This window comes from Rhipicephalus microplus, chromosome 2 (assembly GCF_043290135.1).
Source record: "Rhipicephalus microplus isolate Deutch F79 chromosome 2, USDA_Rmic, whole genome shotgun sequence".
Lineage (NCBI taxonomy): Eukaryota > Metazoa > Arthropoda > Arachnida > Ixodida > Ixodidae > Rhipicephalus > Rhipicephalus microplus.
The window spans coordinates 154,511,296-154,529,964 of NC_134701.1; the positions used below are offsets into that span (position 1 = coordinate 154,511,296).

The following is an 18,669-nucleotide window of genomic DNA, read 5'->3' on the forward strand; positions in this document are numbered from 1 at the left end:
TTTCCCTTTCCTCCTTCCTCCTTGTGGGGAAGCAAGCTGGGTGTAACCTGGTTAAGTTTCCTCTCTTTCTTTTGCCCTTCTATTTCTCTGATTGATATGCGAAGTTTCACATCCCAAAACCACCGTATGGTTATGAGACACCACCTAGTAGAGGGCTCCAAAAATTCTGACCACCTGCGGTATTTAACGCACACTCAAATCTGAGCACATGGGTCTACAGCATTCTCGCCTCCATCGAAAATGCAGCCGCCACAGCTGGGAATCGATGCCGCAACCTGCGGGTCAGCCGCTGAGTACCTAAGCCACTAGACCCCAGCGGCGGGGCTCTTCTGTTTCTCTCACTCTCCTAATGGTAGATTTTAAGCAATTTCTGGTGGTTATACTAACCAAAATACCAACAAAGGCTTCAAGTTTTTTGATAGAATGATAGAAATGTAATCGTGGAGCCATGTTTCTCATATACTTATTTTTATATTTATATTTGGCAAAATATGGTATGGTATGCTAGGCTGGAGCCGGCTGTCTCACCTTCATGACATCAATGTACAAAATGCGCACACAGATGCGATAAATTAAGAAAAAAAAGAATCAGAGGCACTACGTGCGTATATATAAGAAGGGGCTTATAACAAATGAGCATAGTCTATGGGCACAGTTACTGCCTGATCACATCGCGGATAGAGCCCGTAGCGATAATGGCAAGGAGCACAAGGATTTACAGACAGTTTATTAAATTTGCGTTCAATAAAAAAGAGCGAGGCCTGCGTGGATGGCGCTGCACAGTCACAGCGAAAGCTAGAAGAGCGGCCTTTCAAAGCTTTCACTTAACACTCATTGGGTAACTGTTGCAAGCACACTTGCTCGGTACCACTACAGCATTAATAATCATAATTTTCGGCATTTGCTATGCTACCCTTCATCATTCTTCTGAAAAGCCTGGTATCCGCTAAACACTTGCAATACATTGTGTGCCAATTGTTCGTGCAGTGGCTGACGACGATGAGTAATTATGCCCGAAGTCGGTATGTGCCACAGTTAATGGGTGATCAAGAACAAGCTTTCGTAATTGGTTGGAGTATTGGACGATGCACTCGTTACGCTATTCGCATTGTGTGACACTTGGTTGTTGTTTTTAGCTGTTCTAAAACGCTTTATTACTGATAATAACGCGATTCCTCTTCCGACATCAAGCGTGCATGAGGCAACTTTGCAAACTAAAACCAGAGCACCGGCGTGGCTTAGTGCTGGAATACTGAGTTGCACGCAGCTGATTTGGGTTCGATCGCCACTGTGTGTGTTTAATTGAGTAACTTGGTTTGTTTTTTTTTTCTTTCTTTCGATACTGGTTACAGACCCCGGCGGCAGCGTCGGACAACTACGGCGCCGCGCATGACCTTTGTTCTGATCTCATAGCAGCTTTCACTGTAACAAAATCACGAAGGGCGCCCACTGCGTGCCTTCGTTTACCTGGATGTGGCGATGATCCAAGTACTAGGCTAATCGTATACATGTTCCATATACTGTTCACACATTCGTTCTTGCCTAAAAGGTTTTCCCTACTTGGTATGTTTTCATAACATTCTTATGTACCCCGACCGCACAGTATTCCGCGCGACATCGCAGCTATGTCCGCTGTTGTCAATCCACGTTAGAGAAAAGTGCGCCATTACATTTGCATCGTGTGCTCTATTAAACGCAGGTCTCACCATGTGCGACTGCGGTCCGGGCCAGTTCGCCTGCACCAGCTTCGCAGAAGAAGGGAGCAACTGCAGCTGCATACCAGCGCGATGGCACTGCGACTCGGACGACGACTGTGGGAACGGCAGCGACGAGCTAGGATGCGGTGAGAGACATATCGGAATTACGTTGTGTACCTGCATGCGTTGTTGCGAAGCTCTGAGAGCCTGTCCTCTAGACTTGGTAGCTCTTGTCGGCGTCAGGAGATGGCGTAGGGCGAGCCCAGTCGGCCAGAGCTGAGCTGTCGTCGGAGATCGCGGGGGAACAACCGGTCGGCACTAAATCCAGAGAGCGAGTCTTCTTTCTTTCTTTTACAGCGAAAGCTGTTATGAGCTCACAAGGGTCACGTGCGCCGTTATTGTTCACCGCCACAGCGGGGGTCCATAACCACTCTCTCACGAAAAAAAGTGAACAAAAACACCAGAGCCACAACGCAAGTCGCACCCGGGTATTCGTACCAGGGAAGACGTACTACAAAGCTATGTCAGTGCTTAAAACCCCGTGTCTAACTGGCTTTAAACATGTTTGAGATTGGTAAATAAATCACGTTGATATAAGTAACATAGTTCAGAACAACAAGTGCATCGCACGATGGGAATTGCGTAACAAGCGTGCCAAATGCTCCAACCTATTACAAAAACGTCAGGCATATTTCTTCATGGTCGTCAGTGACATCGTAAAAAAGTTGCACAAACATTCTTACTGAGTAGCAGGTACAACACTTCTGCGAAGAATGACGAAGGATGGTATAATAAATGCCTCCCTACTATACAGAACTTATTATGATTTACAAGCATGCCTGTATGCTGGAACAGTTATCCAACGAGCGTTTAAAAAAGGCTCTGAAAGGCCGCTCCTATACAGCTCTCGCTGTGACTATGCTGCGCGTTGCGCCCAGGTGCGGTGTTTATATTATTTTTCGTGCTTTCTTTCCACCTTTTTCCATATTTCTTTTTTTTTCTGTTTTTCTTTTTGTTGGTTTTTCTCTTTACCTTTTTGTCATTTCTCGTTTTTTACGCTCTTTATTTTTTTCTGTCTTTCCTGATCTTAGAAACTGAATTCGCCTGTACGCGCAGCAAAAAAGATAAAATAGTGAGCCATGTCGTCCTTGTCCCCTCGGCATTACTTCTCTGCATCTGCAACAGCGAGCTGCTGGAATAATCCTATTACTCTCAGTTATATGAAGCAAAAGAACTCTGAGCCACATTAGTGACGTCCGTATGAGATTATTATTTTTGCCCTCATTTCTCTTGTATCATCGGCTTGACAAGCCATGCGTGCTAATACCTTTTCCCTTCTCTGCAGTCAAAAACGGCAGCGCTTTAGTGTCAGTGACTCAGATAATATTATTGCGACGCAGTCATTATATGATTAAGAGGCCGAAGTGCACCAAAGAATTGTTTTTTTTTTGTAGTGAGTGCACAATAGCAGCGTGTTTCCAAAATGTTAATAAATGTTTTGAAATATGACGGCGTTTCGGAAAATTCCAGGATAGAAGGAACTCTCAAGATTACTTTTATTCGAGGCTCACTAACTTCCGATTTGTCGCGAACATACTCTTCTCACGACTTTGTCTACAAAATCTACAATGAGTTTATATACAGTTTATATGACCATAAATATATATATATCCTTATAATCCTTATATATCCTTATATCCTTATATCCTTATAATCCTTATATTCTTATATATCCTTATAAATTGTACTGTAGCATCTGGAATCATTGCAATGCATACGTAACACATCCGTAGTATTCGTTGTAAGGATTCCGGTACTGGCGCCTCCACATTTGCTCCACTTTGTGCTTCAAGAGACACTCGGTTAACAGCTGCGGCACTCATGTATTCTACGAATGTCGACCACAGTTCCTGATTTTAAAACTCGTTTTTGTTTCTTTTTCTGATAATTCTCAAAGTTGCTTACATCTTATCTACGCTCTTTATTAGGTCTAAATCAGACGTGCTTTGAGAGAGAGCTTCCCTCATCGTACGTGAGCTTGAATGCGAAAAAAACATACAAAGAACAAAAGTACGCAATTTTTGTATTCTATTCAGTAACACATCGCCATTAAGATTGCTGGTAGCGCTCAGAGTTCTAAACAAAGACGACCTCACGCTACTCTTTCTTTTTTTGCCTACGCACGGCTGACGGGCCTGGTAACGAATTGTAGCATGCAATATTCATTCATCTACAAGATCCATTCTGGAAGATTCATTCTATCTTAAAGATTTCGGTCCTTGTTAACGGGGAGGTCGTATAGCGAAACCTTATATACCTATAGCTCTCTGGAACGGACCTTCCTATCGCCCTTGTTTCCCAATGCGACGTTCTGCGATATCAAGAAAGCGAACGTCGGATTAATGCGAAGCGCGTGAAAGGCATTTTTTCGTATATGCACAGGCCATTCGCCGTGCCATAGCGATGCTGTTTTTTTTGTTTTTTGTCTGCTGGCTCTTCCAGCAAACACCCCAAACCAGCCGAGTAGATTGGCCATAAAAATTTCTTTACGGCCACCGCCGTCTTTCCTAAAGCTCTTTGTCCACCAGTTCGGCTTTAGACGTCGTCTCTGCTTCCCCAGATAACTGTGAACTAAGTCTCCTAGCCACGCAATGCGGTCAGAGAGCTCGGCACAATGGTCCGCATGTGCGCATGTGTTCGGGAAAGTGAAAGGTCACGATGCGAGAAAAGTAAAAACAAAAAGGCTGTTCACTGAACGATCCCATATATATATATATATATATATATATATATATATATATATCACGCCAAAGAATACATGTGAGAGATATAGCCTGTTTCCGGAGACGCACTAGGGGCATCAGGTAAAGCCCAGTCATGGCCGGCGATTCGCTTCCTCAGAAGCCGTCCCTCTTGGCACCCATTTAGGCCGGCAGTGATTTGTGACTCGTAAAGCAGCTCTGGTACGGCACCCGACTGCTGCGAGATCCCCGGCCTTACCGCTCAGGGCACCGTCTCGCACCGGTGGCCCTGCCTTATAACTGGCCCATAGCGAGCCATGCAACGTCGTTGCTATGGTAACGAATGCTCCGGCAAGTTGGCTCCGGCCGCTTTGTCACAAGCCCGACGCGAAGCCCACTGGCCCGAGATGCATTAATCCCGTAGTGCGTACACAAAACGTTGCAGGCCCAGCTAAGCCCCGTTGTAAAAGAAAGTGACTCTACACAGGCGACATCGTCTAGAATATAGTGCGCTTGGACGGCTATTGCACTGTCATAAACCGCGCGGTATAAATCAGCGCCAAATAGAAAGCTCCTGTGTACAATGGCCCTTAGTTCACTTGTTTCTTTTCCTTACGTTGCGTCATCGTCTCAAATACATAAAACAGTTCAGACAAATAACCAACTGCCTTTTCTGTGTGTGTGAGTGGACCGTTCTCCCAAATTGAACACCCAAATTTCGTAACTCAGGAAGCGAGATTAAAAAGAAGGCCTTGCAGCCGAAACCTCGTGGCTTGGCTAACAGCGCCGTACCGCTTAGGCTTGCTTCTTCTAGAAACCTAAAATCTTTCACCCAAGACAGGGCTTTCATAATGAATCGTCTTGTGAAACAACTCGATATGACACATCAGTTTTTACTATATCGGTGGAACTGCTAATGATCGCCTCTTTTGATTGGAAAAAAACAGGATATCTAGATTTATTGAGGACAATGGCTGTGCACCTTAGAAGGCATTATTTTATGCTCAAACCATCGCTCATTTTTTTTCCTTGTTGTCTAGGTGAGTGTGGTGGGTCAATTCTAGATATAATGCAATATTAAACTATAGAGTGCGAGCCCAGCGGACGTAATATCACTCGGCACAATTTCACAACAGAAAACCGTAGCCGCTTGCACCACGAAGGTTGAGCGATGCACAGTGATTGCAAATTGTTATCGTGAGAAATTCCCGTTCATACGCCTTTCGCACAAGTTATATATTGCTCAACAGAGAGATTGATTACACGAGCCATCGTATAACGTCGACCCTGGTGTGATATTATCGCCATCAAAAACACTTTCCTGTCGGACAAACGTGGTAAGTCCCACTACTGACGAAGGCTCCACTAGAAATGAAAAAGGCAGCGTTTAACTCTTAGAAACCGCCATCATTGCGAGTATGTTAATCAGAAATAGGGCTGAGCTCACGTGCTCTCCACGGGTCTCCAGAAAACGAAGGAGCAACAGTTAACGCAATGAATGGCTGCAGAACGACGGCGATGGGCCGAAGACCACGAGTTGCTATAACGAGGGAATACTACAGGGAACGAAAAGGCAACAGTGGCTGAGAATATTACCTACTCCAGCGACGATGTGCCAGTTGATCTTAGAAATGCAAACGCTTGATTTCAGCGCGAGTTTTCGTGTCTGGAGTCTGAACATTCGTTTCACGTCTGTGGCAGGCTATGGTTCAACTCGAACCTGTCTATACTCTGAGCATACAACAGCCAACGACGTAGCATCTCGTAGCTATTATAAAGCCTAGCAAAGACATATAGGCAACGAGATTGCACTCCAGAATCGTCCGATTTCGCAATTTCAAGCATTCTGTGACTTGGTGCAGTTTTTTATTGCTACACGATTGTGAACTCCGATAACCGGGCCTCCCTTTCTTTTTCGTTTTCGCGATGTCCTAAACAAGTTCAGTGACTTGTATGAATATTCCACAGAGCGCTGCTGCCAGTATCATTGTACATGCAGAACAATTCGACAACGTTTGGCAGTATTCCTGCGGTGAAGAAAATTGTTATTTCATCTTTATTACACTGTCACACAGTAGATTCACTCTAACATTCTCTGGACCAAAATAAAGTTCTAATCATAATTATCATAATCAAATGTCTATATTACTTTTTTTTTTTTGAAATTCAGAATACAACAACGCTGAGCTGCTGGTTAAGGTTGCTTTACGGCTTAAATGTACTTAATGCATCCGAAACAGTGAACTTTACCAGAGCGCAAAATACACTGAAAACACGGACAAAACTATATGTCTAGACGAGGAATTTATGATTTAATCTTCGATGTTTGATAAGTATGCTGTAACGTCCCAAAACCATTATATGATTATGAAAGATGCCGTAAAGAAGGGCTCCAGAAGTTCAGGCCACCTGGAGTTCCTTAACGTGCGCCCAAATCTGAGCGTACGGGCCTACAGCATTTTCGCCTCCATCGGAAATGCAGCCGCCGCAGCCGGGATTCCATCCCGCGACATGCGGCTGAGCAGCCTAGTACCGTAGCCACTAGACCACCGTGGTGTGGGACCGAAATCATTGATACACTTATTCGCAAAATTCACCAATAGTTGTAGTTATGTTATGTATGGAAAATGTCGAGCTTCGCGGTAAGCTTACAAATAATATTTTTATGCCCCCCGAGCCCGGCATTGTTTTTCCTCAATACAAAAGCTATAAGAGAAAAAAGCGGGTGAAATGATTGCGCTAACCTAATGTAGACTGTTGTTATACTTTTTCCCTGTGTATCTGCTGTAGTAAAGAGACAATAATTTCTAATTACCATAAAAACAGCGGAGGCTTGTGTCATTTTTTTAGCTGTGCTGCAAGCTTTCAGCATAAAACTGAGCATCACTGAGCAGCACTGAATCGTAGCGCGGCTGTTCAATACACAACTCGCTTTCTCATACGCTTTAAGGCCAACTCCGCCGATTTTCCGAGGTCAATAGATCTCAATAAAATTCACTGGGTACATTCCTTTGCACATTTGCGTCATTTGCGCCAAATTACAGGCTTCATAGATGCGCTGATTGTTTGCAAATGAATTTTAAAAATTGCCTCAAAAAGCTCACCTCACTTGCCAGAATTATCGGCAACATTGTCTGGCTGACGTCATGTTTGGCATGTCAATGGAAGTGACGCAGCCGATGGCATCGCTACTTTGGCCGATACAGCGTTTATTGTGCTAGCCACAAAGCAACGGTGGTGGTGTTCGGCACGGGTATAGCACGGGAAAGCTTTCTTCCTTCCTCTGTGGTGTTTGGCCGGCACTTCGCTGGTCTGGCTTTCACAGTTTTCATACTTCGCACTGGCGGGATCAGTATACGGTCTCCAGTTCTTACCAAATAATACGTCATACGCAGACAGGGTGCCCAGTTGGGTTTCAGCCTTGGTATTGCACTTTTTTGCTTATTAAAGTTATTTTATAATTTCTTGAGCATTCAGCTATTGGTCTCATGACAAGAGTGTCTCAGCGACATATACACACCATTATCCTGACATGGTCGACAAATTGCTGGATTTGGTCTATAATTATGTTCTCTTTATATCACAGTGTGAGTCACAGTCGTCATTCAAGCATAATCGAAAATAGGGCATCTTTTTTTTCATTCATTCTTTTTTTTAATTGAAATAGAAATGTATGCGCAAAGATGAGAGGCAGCGAAATGTGATGTTGCATAGTTGAAGTATACTACCAAAATCATTCGTGTGATATTAAAAATTTTTAAAACCCATAAGGAATCGGTAATTTCCGCCATCAAACGCTTGCGGTTATGCATTATATGGTGCTGGTTATGAACGATAAGTGTGAGTTCGGTATTTAAAAATTCACCTTGATAATCATCAAGTTAAAATGTACGTGAAGTGAAGTTTCATGGGAGTAGGTGCTTAAATAGTTTTTACTTTGTATTTGAAAATTTTTAGAGTGAACGAGTGCATTCGAATTCACGCAAGTCAGATATTTATGGAAGTGCCAAATAAATGAGCTTTGCCTTTAGTTATTTAAAAAAGGAGGGCATGGCTACCTTCTTTCCTTCAGATGGAGTTTAAGATTGGGCAAGCAACAAAATCGAACGATACCCCGACACGAAACGGACTACGGTATGACCTTTGGAAGCTTCCAAGTAATACATTGGCGAACTTGGGCACGTACTTTATTCTAATGTTCAAGTCTGGAAAAGGAATTGGCAGACGATGTGCCAAGTAAATGCGAAGCTAGGTCCTAATGTCTACTAAGTGTACATCGAAGTCGCCGACTAGTATAAAGGACGGACAGATGCAGGGATGGTCGGACAGGCAAGTGGATCCACGGAGAGAGTAAGATATATTTTTTAAAACCATATGCGTGGTATGAACGCTCTATGTACAGTATATGTAACAGCTTTATTTCGGTCCGGCGGGAAGCTACGACAATGACGGCGTCAACACATCGTGCGAGCCTAAGATGCTTCGCTCCTTAAAGGCCTGGCTCTTAATTTAGGCTTATCATGACAACCATGAACGAAAACTTCAGAACAGAGGTGAAATGGTCTCACGTTGAGATGTCCACGGTGAATACGACGTTCTCGACCACGTGTAGTGTGAAGATATTTCAGCGTCTGAAGGCAATGGAACAAAAGCGAGATAGTTTCCACTAGGGTGCCTTGACGCGCGCACTCCCACTCAGAGTGCAACCACCTTTTGTACTGTTTTTTTTTTCATTAAAATTCCTGCAATGTCTTCGTTCAGCTGTAGGGCTCACGTGTCACTTTCTTCAGCCAGGTATACCTGGATGTCACATTCTTCAGTGCAGCAACTATTCGCGTTAAGCTAGTAAGCCACTTCCCGCCACAGGGAAACCGCTGTACAGCGTGAGAAATAATGGCGGCCGCCGAAGCAGACGACGCAGATGTCTTCACTATAAGCGGAGCAACAAGCATGGAGACACTCTAGTTCCCAGCAATCTCTTCTTCATGTCAAGGAATATGCTGATGGTCAGACAAATGCAATAGAGTTACCCATTGTTCAGGTACAACGTTCTAAAGCCGCGATATGATTGAGAGACCCCGCAGTGAAGAGCTCCAAAAATTTCGGCTACATGGAGCTCGTGAACGTGCCTCTAAATCTGAGTACAAGCTCTCGAGTATCTTTCGCCTCCACCAAAGAGCCTAGCGCTGCCTCTGAGATTTGATCCTGCGACCTGCGGCTCAGTAGCCGAGCACCATAACAACAACTAGACCACCTCGGCGGGTGATGGTTGGAATACCATGATGTCATAGCGAGGATGAAATGGTCTCTTTGCCGGCCTGAGACACGTGTTTTGGTAAAGTTATTGCCGCAGTGCGGAAACGCGCGACGGAATAGAAGCAGATGGCTCACCGCGTTGCCGAAGTCACAGAATTGTTACTCATCATCACGTTGCTTTCATGCGATTACTCAAATACATCGTCACACGCACGTTTTAGACGTTTTTGAGGGAGTTCACGAAATATTTGTTTGGTATTAGTGGATTAATCTCTTCAACAACAACATGAATATGGCAAGAACGCGATAGTGGCGTGGGGAGGACAATTATCTTGACCATATTCTTTTGTAGCATAGTATATACGTCTACAAATTCTGTTCCCCATTCATCACGGAGAAGAGTTTGCTGGATAACGGCGCCTAGACAAAAGACACGTTTGTGGCCTGAATAATTGGCACGGGTGCCACTGAACCTACTGATTGAAATAGCATCCTGTGCAAAGAGCGTCACTGTTTTTGCGGCAGTGCTGCGACAATAGCTCAGCTAAAACCTAGGAAGAATTTATGTCCCAGGTGAGCCAAGATTTTTCTGAGTATTATACAACAGCGATCATAGTCAAATACAATTTGCTTGTCACTGTACCCTCTCAGGAAGCGGCCGCTTGCAGCGTGGAGAGGCCAAATCTTTCTATCTGAATGCAGAGTGCTCACAGGCCTCCTGTGGCACCTGCATTGCCTATTATCCAGCCTTATAGGATTCTGTAACACCTGACCACGTTACGAAAATCGCTACTCTATGTACGGTCGCGCACTCCATCTTGCAGGCTCACTTTGTGACCACCTGCTCACTCCTGCCACTTCTCGTAGCGGCCGGTGATACTTCGCGAACGTAAGGTTGCCAGATTGAGCGGGAAATCCGCGTGTGGTAACCCTAGCTACGACGCTCACGATGCTGCGCAGGCTCTGCATGTCCATGAAATTGTGCGCATTACAAGCTACACCGGCTTTCTGGCATTATTTCTTTATTCTCAAAATGCACGCGAACGACGCCAGTGGCAGGAACTGGGCCATACTGTCGTAGGCGTATTAGTTTCATGCATTGAGCGCGGTCAAGAGCAGTGAGTGTGCATGAAAGCTGATTTGCCTTCCCTTTTTTCACTAGCTCTTACGGAGAAACCTCTCAGAATATGTTCACCAATACGTTACAGTTAACTGCTTCTGCTTTAAATTCTTTAGTTGCCGATCGTATCAGTCTCGTCTCAGGACAATACAACACACGAAATGTTTGGCTAAGTGGACATCTACAGCACTGGCGTATAGAAAGAAATACGATGTCATAACAAATTATGTTGCATAGAACTAGCGCATCGCATGGTCACCCATGGAAGGACGCAGCCACCAAGAAGTAACGCAATCTAGAGTCCATGATGTGAAAAACTATACAAAGGGGTACAAAACAATAAATGTGCTGACAAACTTGCAAAAAAAAAAAGCAATCGCCACGATCGTCACACAGTTCTTCTTTTTCACTATTCAAAGGCCGCTTCTGCGTCGAGTTACACAGCCCTGTCGAAAGGCACTCTGCGCCTCATAAATTATGCGGTACTCGCAAACGTGATTAGTGGCTGCACAGTACGCCGGGAGAAAAAAAAAAACTCGCTCGACAAGATCAAAGGGGACGCTGAATTTAAGCACATGCTCCAGCTTCTAAGCGCCTGAAAGAACCAGTGCACTATGCAGCTAAGTGCGTAAAGCTGCGCTCACTGTCGCAGTGCTTGCCTTACGAGGGCTTCTTTTTGTATGTTTTACTGCTAGGCGTGGGTTCTTTGAAAGGACAACCTTGTTAGATGCGTTCGGTGAAGTCGACAAATTCGAGCCAGACGATAGGGGGCCTGGCAACACGCTCAGGCTTGTATTCATCCAGCCAGGCGGGTAGATATAAAAGCTGGCAGTTTGGACTCAATTTGGCTGCTCTCAGGCCAGCGTCACCAATTTATATTATATGTACCCTTACCTGAACTTCTTTTTTCCTCTATGTCAAACACCGACACAGCTTCATAAAAGCAAGCTGAATAAATCATGTGATCACTCAAGCTATAATTCTTTTATGCGTGTATATACCTACTCTATATCTCTGCAACAAAGCTGTGCTGGCGATGGAGTCCGCTCGGAAGTTCAGCGCATTTGCTAGGCCTGCGAATGGAAGTTTCACGCTTACAAAGAAAAAACGGAAAATAGCTGTTTCTATCGATAGTTTATACAACTGAGAACCAATAACGCGGTAGCTTCCGCAATACTCTTGTCTTGTCAGCAGGTGATGCTCCGGTAATCGTGCACGAAGATATATATATATATATATATATATATATATATATATATATATATATATATATATATATATATATATATATATATATATATATATATATATATATATATATATATATATATATATGTGTGTGTGTGTGTGTGTGTGTGTGTGTGTGTGTGTGTGTGTGTGTGTGTGTGTGTGTGTGTGTGTGTGTGTGTGTATAAAACGAGCAATATCAAGCAGGCTCTGTGCGGCAGACAGATGTATTTGCGATCTAAAGCTGTGCCCAAAGACGACTAATGTATACAATTCGTCAATGCCGGTTCCTTTTCATTGGGATAAACGCTTGTGTAACGCAAATATAATGGCCTCTTAGTCATTCCTTACTCCTTTACTTTCTGCCACCTATGAGCTCACCTCGTTCTGTTTCGAATCTTTCGATTACCACGACTGCCCACACGGACTGTACATGCCACCTCCGTCATCTTCGACCGCAGTACGTCACATAAATGCGACCTCCGAAACGCCATGTTTCACAAACTTCATTACGTCGTCATTTTCAGTTCTGCTATAGGTGTCGCACTAAAGTTTCTGTTGCGCAGCATGTCTTGCCAACTTGTATCGCCCACGTGTTATTGCGGCACCCTTCTCCCGAGCTTAATTTAAATGCTAAAATCCGGAAAGTGTCCCGGGAATGGACCCTGCTTCGTTTCCTCATTACTGCGTCTAAGGCATGTTTCATTACATCAAAAGCGAGGTGTTAGAGGGTTTGTTTTTTGTGCGAGCTTGTTCCGTTGTGTGCATTGACATTTTGTGCGCTTTGTCACACACCGCGAAAGACAAGACTGAATGTGCGCGCGTGTGCTGCCGAATGTGACGTGTTTATCTCTCTTCCCTCGCTGCTCTCTATCTTTCATCTCCCCCATTCCCCTCCCATACGCAGGGTAGCGAACCAGCTGCCTACAGGCTGGTAAACGTCCCAGCCGTTCTTTTCCTCCTATTTTCCTTCCTTCCTTTTCCTCCCTCACACTGAGAGACCCATACGCAGCACTTTGTCTTTTTATGCAGCTCCCATCTGTCAGCCGGAAGAAGCCCTGTGCCAAAACGGTCGCTGCATACCAAAGCCGCAATGGTGCGATGGCAGCAAAGACTGCACCGATGGCAGCGACGAGGCAGACTGCGGTGAGACCACCATTAGCTTACAGGCCTCAATGCTCCACTAAACGCTGCGGACCAGGCCATAAATACTAACCTTGTTGGCACTAGCAGCAAGTCTGTAGTTAATCAAACATAGAAAAACTACATCCCAATATTCAAACGATTCTTGGTAGAGTGATTTGCAAAGGCATTGTTTACGTGGTGCTATGTACAGTCGTTAGTAACGTTAACCTGAACGCTTCGCAGTGTGCCCGAAAACAGTTTCATTGATTATAGCACAAAGTCGCTTTGGTTTCTGTTGGCCGCGCGTTACCAAAGCGTGGCGACATACCATCTAAGCATACTCAGGTGTTATCTCGCCAACGGCGCCCAGCGCTTCTCGGCTGGTATCAGTCAAACAAGTCCTGAGCACGCAGCGGATTGTTGGAGTTATGCTTCCTGACGGCTGGACGTGAATTTTTTTGTCAGGCGCTAAATCAGATCATATATGCGTAATGCAACCACGCATGCAACTGTGAAACTACCGCAAATAAAGGTTATTTGCCAGTTATGCACCATTCGCCAGTTATGCGCCAGTTATGTACCATAATATTCTTACAGGCCTATAATAACTATTATTATGAATAATCTATTGTGTCTGTAATTCGGACAGAGGGTGGTGTTTGGAAGAGCACAAATGAACTGAAGAAATCTCAATGTTGGTAGGCAGTTGCAATCACTTCTCTTTTTACAGTACAGTGTCATTTCGTTTAACTGAATTTTATTTAAAGCATAACATAATTTTTACTCTGCGCTACAAAGTGCGCCCGAAAGAAGTAAACGCATACCTCTGCAGGTAGCCAGCCTGCGATGGAACACGCGGGCGTTGTGAAACGTAGTCTTATGAAACTCAGGATTATATGCAGAGAAGTCGCAGTGGGTGGTCATAAATACGTAAAACAGCACACGGACCGAGGAAACAAAATGAACGCGCATTAAAACGTTCAGATGGGACAAGAGTGGCACTGAAATTCTCGTGTTAAAACTTTCCATATATGTAAGCTGATTATCAACCATATTCCAGAAATAACCACGACATGCGCGCGAATGAAATTTATAACATCGCATTCGAAAAAGAAAGTCTATGCATACGATCGAACTGGTTTCAAGAGCAGCGCCAGCAAGCGTGATTCCAGCAATTTGTGGCAATCAAAGAGCATGAAAAACAGCAACCAAAATAATTTTCATGCCGTAGTTGTGCTGTAGGCTTGCCTTCAGAACTTCCCTTACAAAACTCCTCGAAGTGTCACTAGAAATGTATCTAGGCTATAAGAATTTTACAGCAAATCTAATATAAATGTTCTCAATCACTATAAGATTAAAATTTCTGGAAAGTTTTTAACACTTTATCGGGTTGATCGCTGGGAACGAGCCACGGGGCTTGCACCACCCCTATGCTTTTGCTTATGTAGGACGCTGCGAAATTAGTTGTACGAATAGATGCAGTGTCACAGTATTCATTTCATCATAGCTAGCAAATACTTAAGAGTCACAAAACTCAAATTGTGAGATTGAAACTGCTTTCACAGCTTCCTTCTACCTACCTTCTGTTCTGAACGATTTATGAAACGTTGTTCTTAGTATGGAATAAGATACAGCCGTAATAAAGAAGTCATTGTATACAAAAGTCTAGTCTTGTAATACGGTATTTCGGATATCACGCGTTATAGCTAGTTGCTATGGTCACCTGTACGAAAGATAGCAGCTATTTTTGTTACGATTTTACAGCGAAGTACTTGTATCAACCAGAGCCAACGTTTTTCTGAATGCTTAATTAGGTTAAGAAATGAACTGGCTTTTTTTTCATCTCTTCACAACAGCACCCCGAAACTGCACCCACGATGAATTTGAATGCGAGAACGGACGCTGTATTAACAAATCCTGGCGCTGCGATGGATATGATGACTGCGGGGACACAACAGACGAGATATGTCGTGAGTACTGCTTCTTCCATGCAAGGTTTCTTTTAAACAGTGCAATACTGAGCGTTGATTGAGTATAACTCTTTTTTTGGCAATAAGCGTTGCGAGTAATCCCATTGACGTAATCCTTCTGTACTATCACTGAAATAGCGGACGTTGAAACAAAATACAGGCATCAAGGCGAAAGGCTCACCAACAGAAAAACTGACCGGTGGCGTCCCACGTCAGCGCTGTCCACACGAGTGATGCGAAAGATCCTCGCGTGATGGCGCCGTCATGGAGTCACGCAATGTGACGTCATACTACTCAGTTGTGGTAAATCCTACATCAGCCAAACGGGCCGATGCCCTAATGATAGACCTATAGAGCACTCATCTGCTGTTATAGCTCTGAATGATGAGGCGCATCTTCCTGATGCAGTGCATGAGGCTGCATTGCTCTTTTCCAGTAGGCAGGCGTCATGTGTAGGGCAAAGGGCAAGAGTGAAAGGGATATCGCAAGGCAGAACAGATTAAGATATCCGCAGAAGCGTGCATCAGTGCACTTTAAAGGCATCTGACAATGAAGGAAATGAACTTCCTTACACGCAGTTAAAACTATAAACTGGTTAAACCTACCACCTTCATGTTATCGGAGATGGTTAACGCATTTTTAAACCAAATTTAGCTTTTTCGCTTGAATGATTAACTGGTGTGACTGCGCCTCCTCATATGCTATCGTGATGAGACGCTTTTCGAAATAAACTCAATTGAAAGTTGAGCGTCTTCCTTCAAAGTAGTTTATTTTTTTCCAAGCATTTGCTCTTCAATGTCAAAAGTAAAAAGAAACATCGCCACAGGAAGAGATCGTAAGAATAAAAAAAGGGGGGGGGGGGAGGGGGTCCGTTCACTAGGGCAATGCGAAGACAGGTTAGACACAGAAAGTCTGCAATTCATTCAGTATTGAAGGCAATGCGATACTACTTAAGGGACAGGGAGGTATCAGAACGTAGTGGCTGAAGAAGAATCAAATACACCGATTAAAAAAAGATTTCCCCTGCCTTCGAGTAATCTGAGACGAATACTCAAGGGAACCTATGAGTTTTTCGCGTACTGAACCTAAAATCATTATTTTAATTTGGTTGCCTAGATATTCCGATCTACCCATAGTAAAGGTTTTTAGGGGCGAAGCTTCTTACAGTGTGGGTTTCTCCATCCTCCGTTGGTGTATGAGCTAGATACCCGTTCTAGAACGGAAAGTGCCACAGGGGATGCGAGATAGAAGATGTTGGTACTTGGAGTGCTCACTAGCTTGACGCACGGACGGACGCATGGACGTGCGGACAGGCAGGCTACCAGATAGACAGACAGACAGACAGATAGATAGATAGATAGATAGATAGATAGATAGATAGATAGATAGATAGATAGATAGATAGATAGATAGATAGATAGATAGATAGATAGATAGACAGACAGACAGACAGACAGACAGACAGACAGACAGACAGACAGACAGACAGACAGACAGACAGACAGACAGATAGATAGATAGATAGATAGATAGATAGATAGATAGATAGATAGATAGATAGATAGATAGATAGATAGATAGATAGATAGATAGATAGATAGATAGATAGATAGATAGATAGATAGATAGACAGACAGACAGACAGACAGACAGACAGACAGACAGATAGATAGATAGATAGATAGATAGATAGATAGATAGATAGATAGATAGATAGATAGATAGATAGATAGATAGATAGATAGATAGATAGATAGATAGATAGATAGATAGATAGATAGATAGATAGATAGATAGATAGATAGATAGATAGATAGGCAGACGCTAAAGGTGGTTACAGTATACGCAAACAAATGCTTCGCTTTTGAAACTGACTGCGCCGGCACATATGGGTAACCTTCTCAAACTTGTCTAGTAGGCACACTTGATCCTTCATGAGCATCAATAAACAACTCGACCGATAACAAGCTTGACTGAACAGTGTATTCGCATCAATGTCATTTTATTTGAAGCTGCCACTGCATGTCGCCGTATCTCCGTGCTTCTCTCAATCGAATAACAAGTTGAAAAAGGATCGCATTCAAAATAATAGAGAAAAGAATGTACTCGGAAGAACGGCTACTGCAAGTGATGATTACAAAAACGTGAGGAATAAGTTTACTGCTTGTGTGAAGTCAGCTTGTCCTGCCGAGTCGATTACGGTTGCAACATGATGAAGAACGTTACTGTATGCCAGCTTTTTCGCACCAATGAATGGCAAAATATTTCATTATTTCGTTCAATAGGCAAAACATATTTAACAAATGTCCCACCAGTAAAGCAGAAAAATTATTTGATTCGGAGAACAGTATTGTGAAATAACCAATAATGGAAATTTGTAATTGGTATACTAAGCCTACCGGCGACGCGTCAGAGTAAAAGTAAAGAAACGAAACATAATATAAAAATGTAATGCAACGTCTGCGAGACAGCGCCGTCAACTGGGAGTGATAATTAAAAGTGTCACCACGTGCGGTTGGCACACTTCTTATCAAACTATATTTTTTGTCTTCACTGAGTGCGTTATAGCAAAAAATATATACAGGTCTTTCACATCGTAGAAGTTACGAGCGAAGATTACTACTCAGTGCATTCCCACGATTACTGGGGATTATTATTGTCAACCTGGTGCGCACCATGTTAACTCAAACACTGCCGTACGTTGTGCAATGAGACTTAAACCGCGTTGGGGTTTACCGGCGAGAAAATCTCCGTCCAAATACTTGCCTTCGTTTCGTGTTTAGAAGCGAAAGCGTCTAAAGCCCCACAATCCGGAAACCATAACGGAAGTTGTTTCACCTCGCGACGCAACCTCAGAGCTGTTTCTTTATGACCATAAACCTAGATTTATCTCAACTATGGATTTTCAGGATAATCGGATGGAAACGCAAGACGGTATTGTTCGTGAGACCAAAACCGATGCTGTAGAAACAGGACTTGTTTCCTGCGCTGTCACAATTCTGCGCTGTCACAATTCTGCGCCCATGAGTCAGCCACTAAATAAAGCTTCAAAATATTTCACTTCAGCATTAGAAAAGAAGAAATTTTTTGAGCACGTTTTTCGTCATATAATTCTCAGCAATCTGAGAGCCTATGAATGTGAGGCACAAAAAGCTTTACGTTAGAGCAACTATTCATAAAAGCGAACTTTTCACAGTTTCTCATTGCGGCCAACGTCAAAAAACGTTTGCTGATCAATAACCAAGTGTTTATTACTCGAATATTTTTCAGCGAAGTCAACTTATTCTCACCTTTTTTTTATTCTTTGCGTTAGTACTTCAGTAAGTTATATGTCAGAAAGCATCAGATTTATTTTGTTCGAAAAAGATTAAACGCTCATAAAAAACAATAACCTGTCTATGTTACCATGCTAAAGTGGTCGCAAAGTATCAAAAGTTTATACGGTTAGAAACTCGCCCCGTCAATTTACAATTTCATAAGCGTTTACCTCTAGCATCCGCCGCTTAAAAGGAGCTGCCTAATTACAATATTTT

The 18,669-nt window shown here is 43.4% G+C and overlaps 1 protein-coding gene across 1 annotated transcript in view; it reads left to right on the top strand.

Annotated features, from left to right (window-relative positions):
- Positions 1–274: 274 nt before the first annotated feature.
- Positions 275–18,669, top strand: part of LOC119169708 (low-density lipoprotein receptor-related protein 4-like) — a 97,107-nt gene continuing 78,712 nt past the window's right edge. Inside the window, exons 1-3 of the mRNA XM_075886916.1 lie at positions 275–1,843; positions 13,074–13,187; positions 15,023–15,136. Of these exons, the coding sequence (XP_075743031.1) occupies positions 1,585–1,843; positions 13,074–13,187; positions 15,023–15,136 (487 nt within the window). The 5' untranslated portion in view covers positions 275–1,584. The remainder of the gene's footprint in view (positions 1,844–13,073; positions 13,188–15,022; positions 15,137–18,669) is intronic.